Raw genomic sequence first — 21,120 nt, forward strand, 5'->3', positions numbered from 1 at the left:
AATTATATATATAAAAAAAAAAAAAAAAAAAAAAAAAAAAAGATACTAAAATAATTATTGGAAACATTTGCGCCAGGGGGCGTCCCACTGGGCAGCAAAAAGGCATATAACTCTGCGTTCTCTCCCCCACTATATATTAACTGACTCTTCTTCTTTATTTGAAAAAGCAATTATGTAAGCATAGGAGCAGGACCATTTTTGGTTCTGCACCTGGGTAGCACTTTCCGATTGGTCTCTAAATGTAGCCACCAATCAGCAAGCGCTACCCTGGTACTGAACCAAAAATGTGCCAGCTCCAAGGGTTACATTCAAATAAAGATAGCCAGAGAACAAAGAAAAAGTAATAGGAGTAAATTAGAAAGTTCCATGCTCTATCTGAATCATGAAAGGTTAAGTTTTGACTAGACTATTACTTTAAATAAAATTATAATAAAATGTCCTAAAATTATTGAAAACCTCTAAGCGGGCATCCCACTGGGCAGCAAAAAAACAAAAAAGCTTTTTAAAAGCGGTTGTGTGATAGATATAGATAGATATTTTCTATGGGTAAATAAATAGGTGAGCTGATCTACTGATGGCTCTATAGAGCGAATACTGAAAATACAAAGTTGCCTACTAAAAAGCTCCTCTGCAATATAGTAAGGATTCTGCCTGACTGGAAGCTGAATCGCAAGTGAGGTGATGACAGAAACAGATCAATATAGTATCTCCTCTGCCTATTTGCCCATGTGATCACTGCAACAACCTATTGCAGAGATCACAGGCATGGAACCACTACGCTGGGAGGTGTGTGTGTGTATATATATATATATATATATATATATATATATATATATATATATATATATATATATATATATATATATATATATATATATATATATATATATATATATATATATAAAATACTCATTTAAAATTCTTAGTAAACGCTAATAAAACCTTTTTAGTATGTACTTGTTAAACCGAATGGTCCATTGTTTAGGGTTTTTTTTTTTTTTTATAGAAACATTTAGACTTAGCCAATGTTATTCTATAGCATGACAATTTACTGTTCCTTTAACACAGGCATTAATTGACCGTCAAACACACGTGCAGCACATCTAATCTCTACTCTCCAGCACAGCAAATCTAGTCTGCTCACGCCAACACACCCTGTCACAAACTTCACCAACCTCTCCCGCCTTACAAGGTTTTGGTCTTTACATTCTCCCAGTCTCCGTTTTTACTCCACAAGTTGTGTGTAAATTCAATCAATGAAATCGTAACAGATTTTACTAGAAGCATTTTTTGTTTGTGAAACAAGAGTAATGCAAAAAGCTTTTATTTAAAACAAAGTGTACATTTGTTTCTTTAAAAAAAGTCTTGCAATAGTGTTACAATAAAGGCTCCACATGTAAAATGCACCAGGTGACTGCACTTAGTACCTGATTCTAAAAAGCACAGTGTAAATAATTTGAGTATACGTGGTGTGGTCACGTATGTGGTGAAAAACAAACAAAAACACAACATGTTATTGTTTGATTTAAAAATGGGCTGAACATTGAGTGTATGAAATTGTCTCAAATCCCTTCGTAATTCTGTAAACATTTCCACCCTACACTCACTGTTTTTCTCTCGCAACTTAAAAAAGGTGGCAAACTAATCAAAATACTATAATAAAAAAAAAAAAAAAAAAAAAAAAAAAAAAAAAAAACACAACGAAATTACTTAGAAAACCTTTGCATACAAATATAACAGTGAATTTAAGGTACATTGCACTGAAAACATCATGATTGATTTGTATTAGGCATAATATTGAAGTTTAAACATGCGCCGGGGTCTCCCTCTGTACGTCCTCCGTTGTGACCACTCAATGCGTATAATAAGGAACACTGAAATAATTATAACAGCTCATAGTACATTTAAAAAGGAATGTGTCTGCAGTACAACATTAAAATATGTGAATTAAAACTTTTAAATTAATTATAAAATGCTGATTGTTTCATTCTGCCAAAGAAAGGCCGCCAGCCCCTCTCCTGGGGAGGATAATCCTCATGTTGATGGACAACTGTTGGCAGCCAATAGGAGGAGCGTCAATTTGCATATTGTTTATTCACATGACCCCGCACACGCTCACGTTAACACCGCCCCCCCCCCCCCATCACGCTCACTCCATAATGCAAACTATATCAGCATAATAGGGAGAAGCTCATGTGCATGTTCAGTAAAGCTGGAGCTGTTCTCTTTCATCATAGTTGGGTCATTTATGGGTAAATTAAGAAATTTGCTTCTATATAAAACTAGTAAGTATTTTTAAACATAATGAGATACCTGGCAGCCATTGATTTAAAGCATAACAAATGTTACATAAGCAAGCGCACAACAAAGTCACCTGTGTGCTGACTTATTGCAGGCTGCGGATGCTTTAGCGGGAGACCTCACAGCTGTAAGAAACTGTGCGCATTCTGGCATCATGTATGCATGTCTGCTCGTTCACAGACTGGTATACGTATACTAGTCTGTGCTTGGAATACCAACAACATGGGACAAGAAAGTTACAAAATATAAAAAAATAAAAAAGCCTGCGCTCGTTTCACGGCGGTGGCGAGTGCATATATGTTTTTTTAATAATCTATGCATGGATATACAAATTAGCCAGTGTTGAGTGGTCCTTTAAGTAAAAGAGAGCTCTCACTATTTCTATAGGAGACATCTCACCACTCAGACAGACCCTTTTTTTTTTAATTTTATTTTTTTAATAGAATTTCATGAGGGCTGCGAGTGTTGAAGTGGAAAACTCTGTCTAGACTGGCAAATTTTATAGAATTAGCCCCTTAGCTACTGATAAGTATGCTCTTGCACACAAAGCCTCACTGATAGACTAAATAAAACACATGCACACTCATTAGCATCAATCTAGGCTCCAAGATGTGCAACCCCCCCCCCCCCCCCCCCAACAGGCCAGGTTTTTAAGATTACCTTGGATGAGAGCAGGTAAAATAATGTTTACTAATCAGCTGATTATTTCACATGTGCTCCAGTTCAGATATCCTCAACATGTGGTCTGTTAGGGTGGTCTGAGGACAGTTTTCAAAACCAGTGGCACAGAGTGATGAGACTACTCAATTAGTTGAGGATGTAGAGAAAAGCAAGGCCAAGGCTGGAGGTGGGCATAACCATACAACATAAATCATTTTTTTGGCTGACCAAACTAGCTTAGAGGAAAACTTGATTACTTCTCTGAAATGCAAAATCCTCTTGCTCTATTTACCTTTATGGCCTCTTGGAAACAGTGATTAACCCCTTAATGACCACAGCACTTTTCCATTTTCTAGACCAAGGCTATTTTTACATTTCTGCGGTGTTTGTGTTTAGCTGTAATTTTCCCCTTACTCATTTACTGTACCCACACATATTATATACCGTTTTTCTTGCCATTAAATGGACTTTCTAAAGATACCATTATTTTCATCATATCTTATAAATTTACTATAAACATTTTTTTATAAAATATGAGGAAAAAATTGAAAAAAAAAAAAACACACTTTTTCTAACTTTGACCCCCAAAATCTGTTACACATCTACAACCACCAAAAAACACCCATGCTAAATAGTTTCTAAATTTTGTCCTGAGTTTAGAAATACCCAATGTTTACATGTTCTTTGCTTTTTTTGCAAGTTATAGGGCAATAAATACAAGTAGCACTTTGCTATTTCCAAACCATTATTTTTCAAAATTAGCGCTAGTTACATTGGAACACTGATATCTTTCAGGAATCCCTGAATATCCCTTGACATGTATATATTTTTTTTTAGTAGACATCCCAAAGTATTGATCTAGGCCCATTTTGGTATATTTCATGCCACCATTTCACCGCCAAATGCGATTAAATACAAAAAATCGTTCACTTTTTTACTCATTTTTTTTTCACAAACTTTTGGTTTCTTACTGAAATTATTTACTAACAGCTTGTGCAATTATGGCTTAATTGGTTGTAAATTCTTCTATGGGATCCCCTTTGTTCAGAAATAGCAGACATATATGGCTTTGGCGTTGCTTTTTAGTAATTAGAAGGCTGCTAAATGCCACTGCGTACTACACGTGTATTATGCCCAGCAGTGAAGGGGTTAATTATGGAGCATGTAGGGAGTTTTAGGTATAATTTTAGCTTTAGTGTAGTGTAGTAGACAACCCCAAGTATTGATCTAGGCCAATTTTGGTATATTTCATGCCACCATTTCACCGCCAAATGCGATCAAATGAAAAAAAAACGTTAAATTTTTCACAATTTTAGGTTTCTCACTGAAATCATTTACAAACAGCTTGTACAATTATGGCACAAATGGTTGTAAATGCTTCTCTGGGATCCCCTTTGTTCAGAAATAGCAGACATATATGGCTTTGGCGTTGCTTTTTGGTAATTAGAAGGCCGCCAAATGCTGCTGCATTTCACACGTGTATTATGGCTAGCAGTGAAGGGGTTAATTATGTAGCTTGTAAGGTTAATTTTAGCTTTAGTGTAGAGCTTAGCCTCCCACCTGAAACATGAGACCCCCTGATCCCTCCCAAACAGCTCACTTCCCTCCCCCACAATTGTACCCGCCATCTTAAGTACTGGCAGAAACTCTGCCAGTACTAAAATAAAAGCTATATTTGGGCTTTTTTTGTGTGTTTTTAGCATATTTACATATGCTGCTGTGTAGGATCCCCCCTTAGCCCCCAACCTCACTGATCCCCCACTAAACAGCTCTCTAACCCTCCCCCTCTGCCTTAATGGGCGCCATCTTGGGTACTGGCAGCTGTCTGCCAGTACCCAGTTTAGTAAAAAAGTTGCCTTTTTTTAAAAAAAAAATTCCCTTTTCTGTAGTGTAGCTTCCCCCCCCCCCCCAAGACCAACCCCCCACCCCTTCCAGATCCCTTAGCTGTTAATTTAAACTTTCAAAACTTTTTTGTTTCTGCAGTGTAGCGGTTCCCTCCCGCTCCCGCCCCGTGCACGCGCCCGCCCGCCGCCCCCTGTGCAAGTGCGCGCTCCCGTGCTCGCTCCCGGCTGACCCGCCCCCGATCCCGCCCCCCTTCCCTCTACTCTGCACATCGATGGCCGCCCACCCGCCTCCCAGGCTTGCTCCCACCCACCAACAATACCGGCCATCGATGTCCGGTGCAGAGAGGGCCACAGAGTGACTCTCTCTGCATCGGATGGCCATGGGGGGTTATTGCAGGATGCCTCGATATCGAGGCATCACTGCAATAACCGGAAAGCAGCTGGAAGCGAGCAGGATCGCTTCCAGCTGCTTTCCAGACCAAGGACGTACGCCACACGTCCTCTGTCATTAACTGTCTTTTTTTTGAGGACGTGTGGCGTACGTCCTTGGTCATTAAGGGGTTAAAGGGACAGTCAAGTCCAAAAAAAAAAAAAATGTTCATGATTCAGATAGGGAATGAAATTTTAAACAACTTTCCAATTTACTTTTATCACCAATTTTGCTTTGTTCTCTTGATATTCTTATTTGAAAGCTAAACCTAGGTGGGCTCATATGCTAATTTCTTAGACCTTGAAGGCTGCCTCTTATGTACGTATATGCATTTTGACAGTTTTTCACCACTAGAGGGCATTATCTCAATGTTATCTATATGACACACAAACTAACGCACTTGAAGTTACCTAGGAGTCAGCACTGACTGACTAAAACGCAAGTCTGTCAAAAGAACTGAAATAAGGAGGCAGTTTGCAGAGGCTTAGATACAAAGTAATCGCAGAGGTAAAAAAAATACTAATATAACTGTTGGTTATGCAAAACTGTGGAATGGGTAATTAAGGGATTATCTGTTTAAACACAAATTCTGGTGTTGACTGTCCCTTTAAGAAAGCAGTTTTCAGCAGCTCTACAAACTAATTAAAGGAACAGTAAACACCTGGTAATAAGACATTTCCAGTGTTCTCCCCAAGAACTTAGGGTGCACCACCTGGCTAAAATGCCGCCAACACTAAACTAAAAGGAGCAAAAAGCAATTACTACAATTTTTCAATGTTTATTGCACAATTTTTCATCCAATAAATGCATCTTAAATTATGCAATTAACTTGTGCTTTGGATAGCAGAAAATGCTGTAGTATTATCAGGCAGGGTGGATATGATTTAAATGAAATAGATTTTAAAGGGACAGTTTACACAAAAAAATATGTCTCCCCTTTAATTTGTTCCCAATAATCCATTTTACCTGCTGGAGCGTATTAAATTGTTTACAAGTAGCTTGTTTACCCTTATTTTGGCATTTGAAATAGCCATTTTAGCCTGCGGTATACTGAAAGTTTCTGGACTTAAGTCCAGGCTATTGACAGGCAATATAAACACAGCCAGCCGAAGAAATTACACTCCCAATGGGGTAAAGAAGATAACTCATAAAATTATAATTTTCCATTGTTCTCTCTAAGTATCAGGCTTTGGTTTACAAACAGATAGATTAGGAAGCAAGTGTGTGTACACAAAGGGATAACAATGATATATTTTACCTGCAAGCTCAACCCATTGTAATAGGCTGTGGTTTCAAAGCATAAAACCAGCAATTTCATATACACTATTAAATCCTGACAATGCAATTTCTCATATATTCTATACTCTTTAGCTGGTATTACAAGTCATTGGAAATACATTAAAGGGACAGTCTATGCTTTAGTCATCTTAAAGGGACACTAAACCTAAATTTTTTCTTTCGTGATTCAGATAGAGCATGCAATTTTAATCAACTTTCTAATTTACTCCTATTATCAATTTTTCTTCATTCTCTTGCTATCTTTATTTAAAAAAGAAGGCATCTAAACCTTTTTTTGGTTCAGACCTCTGGACAGCTCTTTTTTATTGGTGGATCAATTTATCTACCAATCAGCAAGGACAACCCAGGTTGTTCACCAAAAATGGGCCGGCATCTAAACTTACATTTCAAATAAATGAAGAAAATTTGATAATAGGAGTAAATTAGAAAGTTGCTTAAAATGTTATGCTCTATCTGAATCACGAAAGAAAGAAAAAAAAAATTGGGTTCAGTGTCCCTTTCAAGTTTTACCTTAGATTAATCTGCAAATAACCTCCTGAACCCCTTTCTATATCATGCAACAGGATCAGTAAAAAAGTAATTTTAAAATGAATATTGTTTCTGCCCACTTTGAAATGGCTGCAAGCTCTGCCCACTGATGACATCACAATCCGGGCTTCACCCTGGCACTCTGCTGAATAGCATTGACAGTCTGTTGACACAACTAATGAGCCTTTTCTGATTGGATGCCATATGCAGCCAGAAATAATATTTATTTTAAATTAACTTTTTTACCATTCCTGCTGCATGATATAGAAAAAAAGCAGGAGGCTATTTGCTGCTTAATCTAAGGTAAGACTTTTAAAATGACTAAGGTGTAGTCTATCCCTTTAAGAGAAAAACTATTTCACAGTAATACAGTCCCTTTAATCACAATTTAAATTACTAGTCAGTAAGCCTTGGTTTAAATTATGGTTTTCTACATAAAGTTTTCATTTCTAGAAAAACTTTTCAGATTATTTCTCCAGTTATATCAGAAATGTACTGATTTAGTTATATAGCATAAGATAGATATAAATATATATGATTATGAAATTAATGGAAGGTAAGACATCACCAGTTTAATAAGTTAATCATTTATATTTGACTTTTAAACTGTACTTTATTGGAAGGAGAAATAATCATAATTGGTTAAATGTAATTCGTTTTATTTAACGAATTAAAATGATTAAAAGGGGACACTGAACCCAAATTTTTTCTTTCATGATTCAGATAGAGCATGCAATTTTAAGCAACTTCCTAATTTACTCATATTATTAATTTTTCTTCATTCTCTTGGTATATTTATTTGAAAAGCAAGAATGTAAGTTTAGATGCCGGACCATTTTTGGTGAACAACCTGGGTTGTTCTTGCTGATTGGTGGATAAATTCATCCACAAACAAACAAAAAAAAGTGCTGTTCAGTGTACTGAACCAAAAAAGAAGCTTAGATGACGAACGAAGAAAAATTGCTAAATAGGAATAAATTAGAGTTGCTTAAAAGTGCATGCTCTATCTGAATCACGAAAGAAAAAAAAATTGGGTTCAGTGTCCCTTTAATGATTAAATTGTTTATTTAAACTAAAACAATGCCAACATAGTTCTCACTCATTTTTACTGCTTGCCCCCTCCCTCCTCACACTTAGATCCTTGTACAGATCTATTCTACTTCTAACAATCTTCTATTCATGGAGTGTCTTGAAACTTAGGAAGGGTTTGAGTGTGTGTACATAGAATTGCACTGGGATTTACCGCTTACACAATGGGGACGTAGATCTATGGCATGCGGTAAAAAAGACCAGCGTACTGCATAACAGATCTATGTCCGACATGCTGGAAGCCCAAGCAGTGTTGGTTGTCAAGTGATAACCGAGACTTGCTGTTTGTGGGCTTCTAGCAGCTGCACATATATGCCTCGTCACTGGCTTACCCAATGTGCTTAGCTAGGCTCCAGTACTGCATTGCTGCTCCTTCAACAAAGGATACCATGACAATGAACACATTTGAGAGTAGAAGTGGAATGTTGTTTAAAATGATATACTCTATCATAAAAAATAAAAAAAATTGGGGTTTATGCCCCTTTATATGTTTATTTTAGAACAGTTTTGCTGTAAAGAGGCATGTTATATCTGCAGTCACAAATTAGAAAGTTGTTGAAAATGTTACACTCTATCTGAATTATGAAACAGAATTTGGGGTTTTATGTCACTTTAGTTTATAAGTAAAATAAACATTACAGCCATATGCTACATAAATAAAAATGAATCTTTATTTTAGGATGGATAACCTTTGGATTATAATGTATCCTGTATCTTAATCCTTAACAACTTGGGCCTCTCTGCTGCGATCTCGCTAAAACTAGAGAGATCACGCTATTTCTGCATATGCCATGAGTGGGGCAGTGAAGAAATAGACGGGCAGAGGTACCGATGAAGAGAGGGCCACTATGTGGCCCTCTCTGCATCAGGCAGCGGTGGCGCCGATCGTTGGTGGGTGGGAGGCCCATTGCTGGAGGGGGGGCGGGACTGTTGGGCTACAAAAAGAACCCCACTAAGAGCGGCAGGGAGAGGGAAGGAGGGAGATGGGGAATTGGCTTATGATACTGAGGGATGGGATAAGAGGGCGGGAAAGCTACACTACAGAAAACTACTACAAGCTGCCAGTACCTAAGATTGTGGCAAATAAGAGGAGGGATCCTACAATGCAGAAAAAAAAAAAAAAAAAAAAAAAAAAAAAAAAAAAGTTAGATATATAGATATATAATCTCTTAATGGGGGAGACCATTGTGGGGTATATCACACAACACCTAAGATTTAATTCCAGAATGATTGTGGAAATAGTAAAACTAGGACACTATCATTGTACACATCTATGAAAAATATAAATCTTTATTTGAATTTTGACAAAATCATAATATATGTCAAGGGAAGCAAGCTGTTTGAGAGGGATTTGGGAGGAATCAGGGGGTGGGATGTGTGAGGATACTCTATACAAGCTACAAATTAACCCCTTCACCGCTGCAGTGTTAATTTCATTGACTAAAACTAGACTAAAATGACTATAAAACTAAAATGACATTTTGGTCAAAAGACTATGATTAAAACTAAATCAAAATTTGCTGACAAAAACATTTTATGCAAGGTGTTATAATCCATCCATATCCAATTACTTTTCTTTTGTAAAATTTTAGAAAATTTTAAGATAAATAAAGACATGTTATATACCACAACAGTTAAATCTGTATTGCATGTTCAAACCTTAAACCCACAAATAAAAACAGGTTAATAAACGTTTACTCCAGGAGTATATAATGAGTTTGGAAGTTCTAGAGCAGTGCTAACCTTTTTTCACAGATTCGTAAAATTTTCGGCAATCAATTGATTCTTCCTATAGAAATAAGCATAAACCACGAATATGGGTTTGTTATGCCTGTGCTAGAACGGTTAGTTTTTATATTGGGTAATATGTGCAAAACAGCCAATACAGTTTTGATTTTTTATATTTTAAAGTTGCACTTCTGTTTGTTTATGAAACTTGGTTTTATTTCATTTTAAGTTTAATAAAGACGTTACATATCACAACGGCTAAATCTGTGTCTGTATTGCATGTTTAAACCTTAATACCATAAATATTAACAGGTGTTATGTTTACTCCTGGAGTATATAATCAGTTTGCAAATTATAGAGAAATGCTTAAATAATGCATTACACTTTAACTAAACCCCTTAGATTTTAGTCGACTAAAAGCTACTGGAGATTCAGTCGACTAAAACTAAAACAATGCAGATGACTAAAATACGACTAAAACTAAAATGGCATTTTAATCAAAAGACTAAAACTAAGACTAAATTGAAATTTGCCGTCAAAATTAACACTGCACTGCTGGGCATAATACAAGTGATGGCAAAAATGCTCTAGTCTTTTGGCTGAAATGCCCAGTCCTTAAGGGGTTAAAGTGACAGTCTAGTCCAAATTAAACCGTCATGATTCAGATAGGGCAGGCAATTTTAAACAATTTTCCAATTTACTTTTATCAAATTTGTTTTGTTCTCTTGTTATTCTTAGTTGAAAGTTAAACCTAGTTAGGCTCACATGCTAATTTCTAAGCCCATGAAGGCCACCTCTTATCTTTAAAAAAAAAAAAACTGCCAAATGCTAGAGGGTGTTAGTTCATGTGTGCCATATAGATAACATTGTGCTCATGCCTGTGGAGTTACCTATGAGAGGGCACCGATTGGCTAAAATGAAACTATGCCAAAAGAACTGAAATAAGGGGGCAGTCAGCAGAGGCTTGGATACAAGGTAATCACAGAGGTAAAAAGTATATTACTATAAAACTGTGTTGGTTATGCAAAACTGGGAAATGGGTAATAAAGGGATTATCCACTTTTTTTAACGCCGTTATATTCCGTCATAATTACACTGGGCTTTAAAGCCGTTATGACAGAATAGAACGTCATAGCCAACGGCTGTCCTGAAGCCTACTGTGCTTCTCAGATTTGATCTCAGTTTGGAGGGCGTTCCTAGGGTTATAGGAACGCCCCCCAGACCCGATCCAATAATTGAAATCTTGCGATTGTGTGCCCGATCGCGTGATTTCAATTTGTCTACATCGGAACAGTTGTTCCAATGTAGAAACTTTCAGGAAAGGGTTAAACAACAAGAACAACTCCTCATCTAGAGTAGACTGTCCCTTTAAATAGAAAGATATATCTTTAGACAGATTTTTATTCAAAAATAATTTTATTTTTTAAAACAGATTTGAACTAAAAAAAAAAAAGAATCCACCATGATATCATCCAAGTATAAATAAATGTTTTTAAAACAAACATCTATGCCATTTTTGTTTTTAAATAGCCAAACTTCACCCACCATTTGCCTTATTTGGAGCAGCAAATTGAAGCTTTAGTCTGCAGACAAGGCTAGCCATATTCATATTGCTAGTCTAAAGTACAGTTTTATAGTTATTACCTGTTAAAGGGATACTAAACCCAAATTTTTTCTTTTGCGATTCAAATAGAGAATGCAATTTTAAGCAACTTTCTAATTTACTCTTATTATCAAATGTTCTTCATTCTCTTTGTATCTTTATTTGAAAAAGCAAGAATGTAAGCTTAGAAGCCAGTCCATTTTTGGTTCAGCATCTGGTTAGTGCTTGCCGATTGGTGTCTAAATGTAGCCACTAATCAGCAAGCGCTACCCAGGTGATGAACCAAAAATGAGCTGGCTTCTAAGCTTACATTTTTGCTTTTTCAAATAAAGATAGCATGAGAACGAAGAAAATTTGATAATAGGAGTAAATTAGAAAGTTGCATGCTCTATCTGAATCATGAAAAATTAATTTTAACTAGACTATCCTTTTAAATGGACAGCAAAGAGCTTGTAATTACAAGACATCCCTGTTGTGTTGCTATACAATAGCCGAGTCTAAATGTAAAAAAAACATCCTTTTTGCTACAATTATTTTCCAATAGCCAAACTCCTCCCACCATTTGTCTTATTTGGAGAATTATGCTCCTTCACTATCACTGTGTTTCAATGAGAAATATTTCTATTACAATGGTAAATTAACATATTCACACATTAAAAACCCAAAATGTTTGTTTCAGACAGAGCATGCGATATATAAAAAAAAAAAAAAAAAAAAAAAAAAAAAAAAAGATTAAAAAATTCAAATGAATTTTTCTTTGTTCTCTTGGTATCTTTTGCAGAACCTAAGTTTTGGAGCCTGCCCATTTCTGGAGCACTATATGGCAGCAGTTTTGCAAGAGCACTATTTCCTGCTGTGTAGTGCTCCAGATGACTACCTATGTATCTCTTCAACAAAGAATAGCATGGGAACAAAGCAAATTTGACAATAGAATTAAAAAGGAAACTGTTTAAAAATGTTATGCTGTCAATCACACAAAAAAAAAAAAATTAAAAAAAAAAATGGTTATGCGTTTTATATCCAGCTGTAAACTATTTTGCAATGATAGCTGGAAGGCAACAGACAGACAAGTAATCTTTCTCGTATCCCTCAGTATTAATTTTCCTAACCTTACATTTGCTATTAGAATATTCAAGGTTCTGAAAGAAACTGATAAATATTGTCCACACCAATGAATGTGACAGCACCCGTACAAATGTCTTTTTACTGAGCTACAGCCTACATCCCTAAAATAAACTGTACTGAAACCAATTTAAACTCTGTAATAATAACTCTTGCACACACATTCTATATATGGCAGTCATGCTGTTCTTGCTTTCCGAGTTATAAATGGGAATATAAAACCATCTTCTAAATAAAACGTTCTATTAGTATGCGAAACCTGATCGTGTACTATGCAAAGACAGCTTCCAAACGGAGTAAAGCTAACAAATGTACCTAACATTACAGGCTTTTATTTTATATTGAAAAGAGCAACACAAACGTGTTATAAGCTATAAGACAGACTGTTTATTGGCAAATTTGTATTTTTCAATTGTTATTCTGTATCAATATATAAACCTACGCTGCTTGTAAAGGCTAGCGCTGCAGAACCTGTTGGATCACTACAAATAAATTTTAATAATAATAATAATAATAATATAAAGTTTTTTTTTGTTTTTTTTTTTAAACAAACGTGTAGAATAATTTAGTACCACTGCACTGTAAATGATCTCAAAATAAAATGTTTTATCAGCATTTACATTTTCTTTGCTTGGCAAAATTTACAGTACTTGGCCAATTCAGTCCAGGGAGGCACACTTTGAAAATAATCATGAGAATCTTGTCTCAAATGAAAATGCACTCACTTCTTGAAAATTCAGCTAGCCAGGTTGCCCAGCCAAACTTGTATATAGTCCAAAAGCCTTGAACAGAATCAACAAAAGGGAGACAACACACTCTGGGCCTTCCATCTATAATGTTTATTACATGACATTGAGGCAACTTAGTCTCTAACTCAGATGTACAGTTTGAGAAAACATAATCCCTTACTCAGATGTAATAAACACTAGAGTAAAAGTTTCAAAGTGTAGCCTCCCGTTTGTTGACTTGCATCAACACATCAAGAATTAAATAAAACTGTATGTGGGACTTCTGAGTTCTCAAAAAAAATAAAAAAATAAAATAATTTCTGGCGTGGCAAAAAATGGATTAAAAAGAAATGTCTTATTTAGAGGAACACTAAATTGTTTCGAGAATTAAAATAGAGGAATGATATCCCATAAAATTAAAAATATATGAGACCTTATTTCCTGGGATAGGAGGTGATTAACAATTTAAAAAAACAATTTCTTACCTGAATGAATAAACATGTGTTTTGTGTAATTTTTCCGAGAGCTAAAGGTCTTCTGACAATGGCTGCATACATAGGAAGGGTCTGGGTTACGTGAAGGTCCAGGACGTTGTGCTGGGTCATTCTGTAAGGACCCAGAGATCATATTTGAACTCATTTGTACAACATTAGTGGAACCTTCTTGCTGAACACTGAAGAAACCTTGAGTTATTCCAGACTGTGTCTGGTTAGGATGGGTTAAGTGAAACTGGAAGATGCTTGAAGTGTTTGAACCAACAGCTGCCGAGTTTTTTAAATCTCTACTTAAGATAGATGTCACAAATGGAAGTCCTCTGGATTCACCAGCTCGAGAGTTGAAAGGAGGACTTGATTTAAAATCTGAGCTAGCAACCACTGCTAAATTTCTTAAGCTTGAACCATCTAAACTGCAATCTGGGCGGAATTTCTCATTGTCCACTGAGCTCTCCCTAGCTCCTTCAGCAATGGTTTCCTCATTCTGCCAAGGAGGTATAAATGTTTCAGAGAATACATCCTGGTTAGTAAAAAAATCTGTTCCCTCTGGCGTAAATTCCATCTGTCCAGAGGAGTCTTTTTGCTCAGTTCCTGCATTGGGTTCTTTTTCTTCTGGACTTCTGACTTTTTCATTTTCTACACAACTTGGAAAACTAGAACCACACTCGCTGAATACATTAACTTTCTCTTCTTCTTCCTCTCCATCTCTCCCATTATGGTCTTCATCATCATCAACAGTCTCATCTTCTTCATCTTCATCTTTAATTATCACAGGAAGAGAATCAGAAAGTTGAAGGCGCACTGGCTGACGCTGTTTTCGACTATGACAGCTCTGTGGCGCTTCTGCCTGTGTTAAGTAAGTTGCTGATATGCCTTCCCCATCTGATACTGGTTCTCCCTCAGACACAGTTACTTCTCTCACGTCAGATAGCTGTCTTTGTTGTGATGAAAGCATATCTCTTAATTTGTACCGTATCTCTGAAGCACACAATATTTTAGGACCTTCATTGACAGAACCTAATTGAGATATGATTGGTATGTCACTGTTTCTTAAAGCAGATGGCACTGAACAACCAGAGTCTCTTAGACCCATTATTGGTGCTTCGGCATCCTTAGCAGACTGTTCTTGAATTTTGTTATTGGAAGATCTACCTTGAGGACCACATGACAACGCACTTGCAATGGACACTGGCTTGTTGGACCGGCTCTGAGATATGATTTGTGTACATTCATCAATGACTGTTTTAATTTGTAGAATGCTTGCTGCTGTCAAAATCTGTAAGGCTTCAGACTGTGCAACAACCAAGGAACCACTGTACATAAATTCTACTAACTGTTGTACCACCTGAGTGGGTACTACTGGTGGGACTTCAATCTCAGAGTAGCCCAGCAGAAGCTTGTCATGAAAGAAGGGACTTCCAGCAGCCAATACACATCTGTGTGCTCGCAGAGTTGCATCATGGATGTGAACAGTAACATCACAGAAATGACCACCCAAACGTTGGGCATTAAGAGTCTCTAGGAGAGACTTGCTAAAGTTTTGAAGGTGGATATAATGTACTGCATCAGCCATTGGTCTTCTTTTGTGCGATTTCCTATGTACAATGCAGAATACAGTAGTTAATATAAAAAAAAAAAAAAAAAAAAAATTATTAAGAGCAGAATTATTTTTAACATGACTTTAATGAAAGATTATAAAGAGACAGTAAAGTCAAACAAGCATTCACGATTCAGATACAAAATGCAGTTTTAAGAAATGTGCTTATTTACTCCTGTTATCAAAACTGCATGGGTTTCTTTGGTATACTCTGTTGAAGGCTATGCAGGCTCATAAGACCTAAGGAGCAAATATATACACATATACACTTTTTTTTGCAGTGGCACACTTTTTTATATTAAAAAATCCTGCGGCACACCACCATCCCAAAATCACACATTGTAGCCTAATACAATATATATATATATATATATATATATATATATATATATATATATATATATATATATATATATATATATATATATATATATATATATATATATATATATATATATATATATATATATATATATACACACACACACACACACACATACATACACACACACATATCCTCCTGAGGAGAGATCAGCAGTCTTATAATACCACATCAGCCAGGGTGCACTTCCAATAAAGTATATCCATTCCTTGTTAGAAAAAAGGCACTCACTGGTCTTTGTCAAAAACGCTTATTTAATTCATCCAATAGTTATCAACTAATGATTGTCAGAAACTCATACATAACGTTTCGGTGTCTGTATGACAACTTTGTCAAATGATTTCCCACATATCCAAATCACAAACATCATGTCATCATAATAGGAAAAAAAAAAAAAAAAAAAAAAATCGCTAACACTATACATTTAATGCCCACCTTATATACAAACATCTTAAAGGGACAGTTCACCCAAAAACTTTCTCCCCTTTAAATTATTCCCAATTATCCTTTTTACCTGCTAGAGAGTATTAAATTGGTTGCAAGTAGCTCCTTTAATCATATTTCAGCATTTGAAATAGCTGATTTAGCTTGTGGTTTCCCAACCTGTACTGAAAGTTTTGATACTGGCGTATACGCTATTGACAAGCCTAAGTAAACACAGCCAGCAGAAGAGATTACACCCTCAGTGGGGGCCATGATAGTTAAGTAATAGAATGATCATTTTCCATTGCTCTCTCTATGTATTGAGCTTTGGTGTTCCAGACAAATATAAGATAAGGAAGCAAGTGTGTGTATATAAAAGTGATAACATAATGACATCTGATATTACCTGAAGCTCAACCCATTGTAATAGGCTGTGGTTTCAAAGCACAAAACCAGCTACTTCAGATACACAAATAAACCGGAAAATGCAATTTCTCAAATATGTTATACTCTGCAGTTGGTATAACAAGTCATTTAAAATACATTTATGGAAAAACAAATTTTACAGTGTACTGTCCCTTTAAGTTTTTCCCGCGCAGCACTTCGCAACCCACATCTCTGACGTCAACGCGCTCAAGCATTAAATAAGCGTTTTTGACAAAGACCAGTGAGTGCCTTTTTTTCTAACAAGGAATATATATATATATATATATATATATACATATACACACACACATATATACACACACACGTACTGTGCTGTCATGCCATGCCTGCTTGAAAAACACTGAGCTAGAGAGATCTTATGAGCCCACACAGGTTTATTCTTTTAAAAAAAAAAAAAAAAAAAAGGGGGGAATAGGATACAAAGATAACAAAATGCACTGGCAAGTTTCTTAATATTGCATAATTTATCTGGATGAAGAAAGTTTACTTTTGAATTTACTGTCCTTTTAAAGATCAAGTTTGTCTAATGATCAGCATGGGGTTGCAAAAGGTGAGAAAGTGTAAAGACAGAAATGTATAGAGTATTAACAATGACAGTATTTTTCTCTTAGGACTAGAGTATTCAAGTATGCCCATTTTCTCTTTCAGTATAAACAATAGATAACAGGGAGGTGTTAAATGACAAAGATACATCATCCATTCACATAAAAAGGCAAAAGGAAATACGGTTAACAGATACCAAAGGAAACCTTTGTGCACTGATCTATTGGCAAAGCACAGGAAAATGTGATTCAAAGTAATCTCGTACAGACCTTGTTTGTTACATAATGTCCAAATTATAAAATATTAAAGAAATACACAAAAATTGTAAAACATATTAAAATGAGTCTATAGAACAAATATGAGAAATATGTTTCCCCAAACAACTTGAAATATTTGTCATAAACATGTGATGAGTTGGTCTTGCAGTCATAGCAGGTGCATCAACCTCTAAAAATGAGGTGATCATAAAAAAGAAAAAAACATTCATCTGAAAACGTACGCAAGATCATTTATAACCAAATATAAAATGGCAAAGCAAAACAAGATTTTATAAATGTCCACAAGAAAAGCAGACACTGGATTTTCTTGTGCACTTTCCTGGAATAAGTAACCAACTCCTGCACCGACATCCAGATCAGACAACGAGGTCTCGTTAAGTTGCAGACACAAATGAGACATTAGCTGTCTGCTGCCAGACAGTCTCGGTACCACATAACCTACACACACTAGAAAAGCGGGGCCTACAAAAGCAGCATTGTCTGCCCATATCTACTGGGTACACACTGTACTTACTTGTCCCATTAATTCAACTTAACACTTACCGACTCTCGCGGTAACGCGCATATGCGCGTTCACGGGTCGTGCTACAATACGTTCTTTATTGGGCAAGTACAAAAAATGACTCTGGTTGGCTACTGAAAATAAACCAGACCTCTCCGCAGCAATCACTCGGTGGCCGCCGTTCTTCATTCACTCACTTCCGGTCCCCGTATAAGCGATCGCGGTGTCTGTCCGGAAAAAGAAAGACAGCGGCTTATACCTAAAGATGCAGACTAAACGGCGCATGCGTAGTGTACATTTCTCTGCCCATCCCTTCAAAACAACTTTATTTGTATACAAAATATACGAGAACGAGGCTGTAGTTGGCATTCTTCGGCCACTTATTTCTGTGCTTGATATAAACAATTAGATACATCTCTGCTTACTTCATTGTCATTATGTTTATAAATCTATATATTATTATTATTTTTTTAATTATTTTATTAATTTGCATTCTATTTTTGTGATAGCTATTTTTTTATAGTTAGTTCCGTATCATATTATTTTAAGAGCAGGTTTCAAACATGGCAGAGTGTTTTGTTTTCATGAAAAATAATTTATCTTAATTGAGCTAATTCTAGCTCCAAGGAACATAGATAAGGAATCTGAAATTCACAGCACCATATTTTGTATACAATTCAAGGGTAAAATCTAAGTTTAGCCATTCTATATTATTTTCTCGGTCATAGGACATTGTTTTATTTAAAAATTTAGTATGGGGTGGCTACTAGCAATACTGCACTGTTTGTGTCTCCAGGCTCAAAAAGGAGAGATGCATTTTGTGGTTTCCCCCATAATTTATTTCAGTCGTGCAAAAAATGGTTGGCTTAGCAATTTTTGGTTAAGTGACTTTAAAATGTGTGCACACTATGGGGGTGCGGTTTTCAATCAAGCCTACAGGGACGTACAGCGTACGTCTTGGTCGTTATGGTGTTCATATGGAGTTTTCTCAAGCCTGAATATGTGGTAAATGTAGTAAGCAACTTTGTCATGGAAGTGTAACATGAGTGTGGATCGTCTAGTACAGGGGTCGCCAACCTTTCGGACCTCAGGGACCACTAAACAAACACATTTTCAATCACGTGGACCACTAACATGATTTTTTTTTTAAAAGGTACAAATATCTATAATGTGTGTGTGTGTATATATATATATATATATATATATATATATATATATATATATATATATATATATATATATATATATATATATATATAAATACTGTCCACTGCACAGGATTTACCCTCCTTTGGTCATCTGCCTGGGTGCAGCAATGTAATACAGGTATTATACATTTATGTAATTAAGATTGTAATATATTAATGTGTGATTTTGACACTGTTGTTATGCTGAAGACGGGGACCAGTTCCTTGAAAAAGTTTCATTAAAAAGAGAGTTTTTTGTTCTCCACTTTAAAAAGACCCGAGAGTGCAGTTATTTACAAATGTTATGTATTACATTGCTGCACCCAGGTAGATGACCAAAGGAGGGTAAATCTTGTGCAGTGGACGGTATTGTATAATATATTCACAGTGATACCCCCACCACCAGATTGGTGATTACTAAGTGACATTTAGAACTTTCTACACTCCTGCTGCAAATTACTGACATCTGACTGAAATACATTGGACACCTGAAGATCCACCATTTGTCTTATATCCACTATTTGTCCTATAGCCATTGAGCCACGGAAAATAACTTGATTGAGTCTTTATATACAACATTATGTCTAACATGGAACCTATATTTCCTCCAGTATCAGCACTCTCCCCTACAGGAACAACAGCCACACATATGGAAGAAACAGTGGGAGAGCATGCCTTGGGAGCACAAATAGGCATCGTAACGTATACACAGGATGATGCGGCCAGGATCCTGTTTGCCCCCATCAACAGAAGCATTGGTGAGACCCCTGTTAATTTATATGATAATCTGTTAAAACTAAAAAAGCGAGAAATTGATCTTCCTGTTACATGGCAGCTATTTATCAGAATACTACAGACTAAGCCATATTCCCAGGGGATTCAGGGTTAAGAACATCCCCACAATAGGCAGGGACAACCCTGAATTCAGGAGAAAATGGTGTCACATTCTAAACAAATGTTCTTTAGATCTGGTACTTCTGGTAGTTGAGGAAGTCACAAACATTTTAGCAAAAGTAAAGATAGAAATTACAACCTTTGAACAGACACACAATACAACACTCACGCTAGACCAACAAGAAAACTGGCTACTTAAATTGAATCAGCAAATTGAAAAGTATAGATCTGATCTAATAGTCTTTAAAAATAGAAAACTTGACTCAGTAAATGCAGACTATACACATGGGAGAGTCTATAAATGGTTAACTAACACCACAGAGGGCAGAACAAGGAGACCACACAGACCCAGAAGAGTACAATTTGCCACCATTGACACAAGTGGGGCTGAATCATCAGAAACTGATACTAGTACTCTACATGTAACCCAAATGTCACCAGGCACCTACAACCCACAATCAATACATCAAGACCCATATGCACATAGGGGACACTCTACTCCGGAGCATTTTTTAGGAGTAACTACGAGGTCACGGGGAGGAGGGGGCAACGTAGGCCACACATCAGGAGGGCGAGGAGGCAGGTACAGACCGGCACGCCGCAGCCGGAGGAGGATATTCAGCATACACTGACCCTGGCAGAAAGGCAAATCCTCAATAAGGGCTTAACGTTTGTTCCTAGCCACACTATCCCTGCATTAGATCTCAAGATGGACATGTACAAACATAATAGAACCTTAAAAATTAAGGAATATTTCCAACATTCCCCTCCAAAAATATAAGTACTAATCCTATAGAGAAATGTAAGAAATTAAGTACATTTGAACCACACAATAGTAGTCCATCCACTAAAACTTACATGAGACTCATAACACAGGATTTTGAGCAGGAGAGGGTTAATAAAAAATGGAGACACAATTTAACATACACTGAGAGACAAGCGATCAAAACATTGCAGGATGATCACTCTTTGGTCATTCGCCCCGCAGATAAGGGCGGGGCTATTGTCCTTATGGACTATGAAGATTATAGAGGGGACATC

At 36.3% G+C, this 21,120-nt stretch overlaps 1 protein-coding gene across 1 annotated transcript in view; it reads right to left on the reverse strand.

Moving 5' to 3' along the window:
• Positions 1–18,261, reverse strand: part of ZBTB45 (zinc finger and BTB domain containing 45) — a 38,176-nt gene extending 19,915 nt beyond the window's left edge. The window contains exons 1-2 of the mRNA XM_053690580.1: positions 18,040–18,261; positions 13,818–15,421 (exon numbers count right to left, since the gene is read on the reverse strand). Of these exons, the coding sequence (XP_053546555.1) occupies positions 13,818–15,399 (1,582 nt within the window). The 5' untranslated portion in view covers positions 15,400–15,421; positions 18,040–18,261. The remainder of the gene's footprint in view (positions 1–13,817; positions 15,422–18,039) is intronic.
• Positions 18,262–21,120: the final 2,859 nt, after the last annotated feature.

Source organism: Bombina bombina, chromosome 8 (genome assembly GCF_027579735.1).
Source record: "Bombina bombina isolate aBomBom1 chromosome 8, aBomBom1.pri, whole genome shotgun sequence".
In the NCBI taxonomy this organism is placed as follows: Eukaryota; Metazoa; Chordata; class Amphibia; order Anura; family Bombinatoridae; genus Bombina; species Bombina bombina.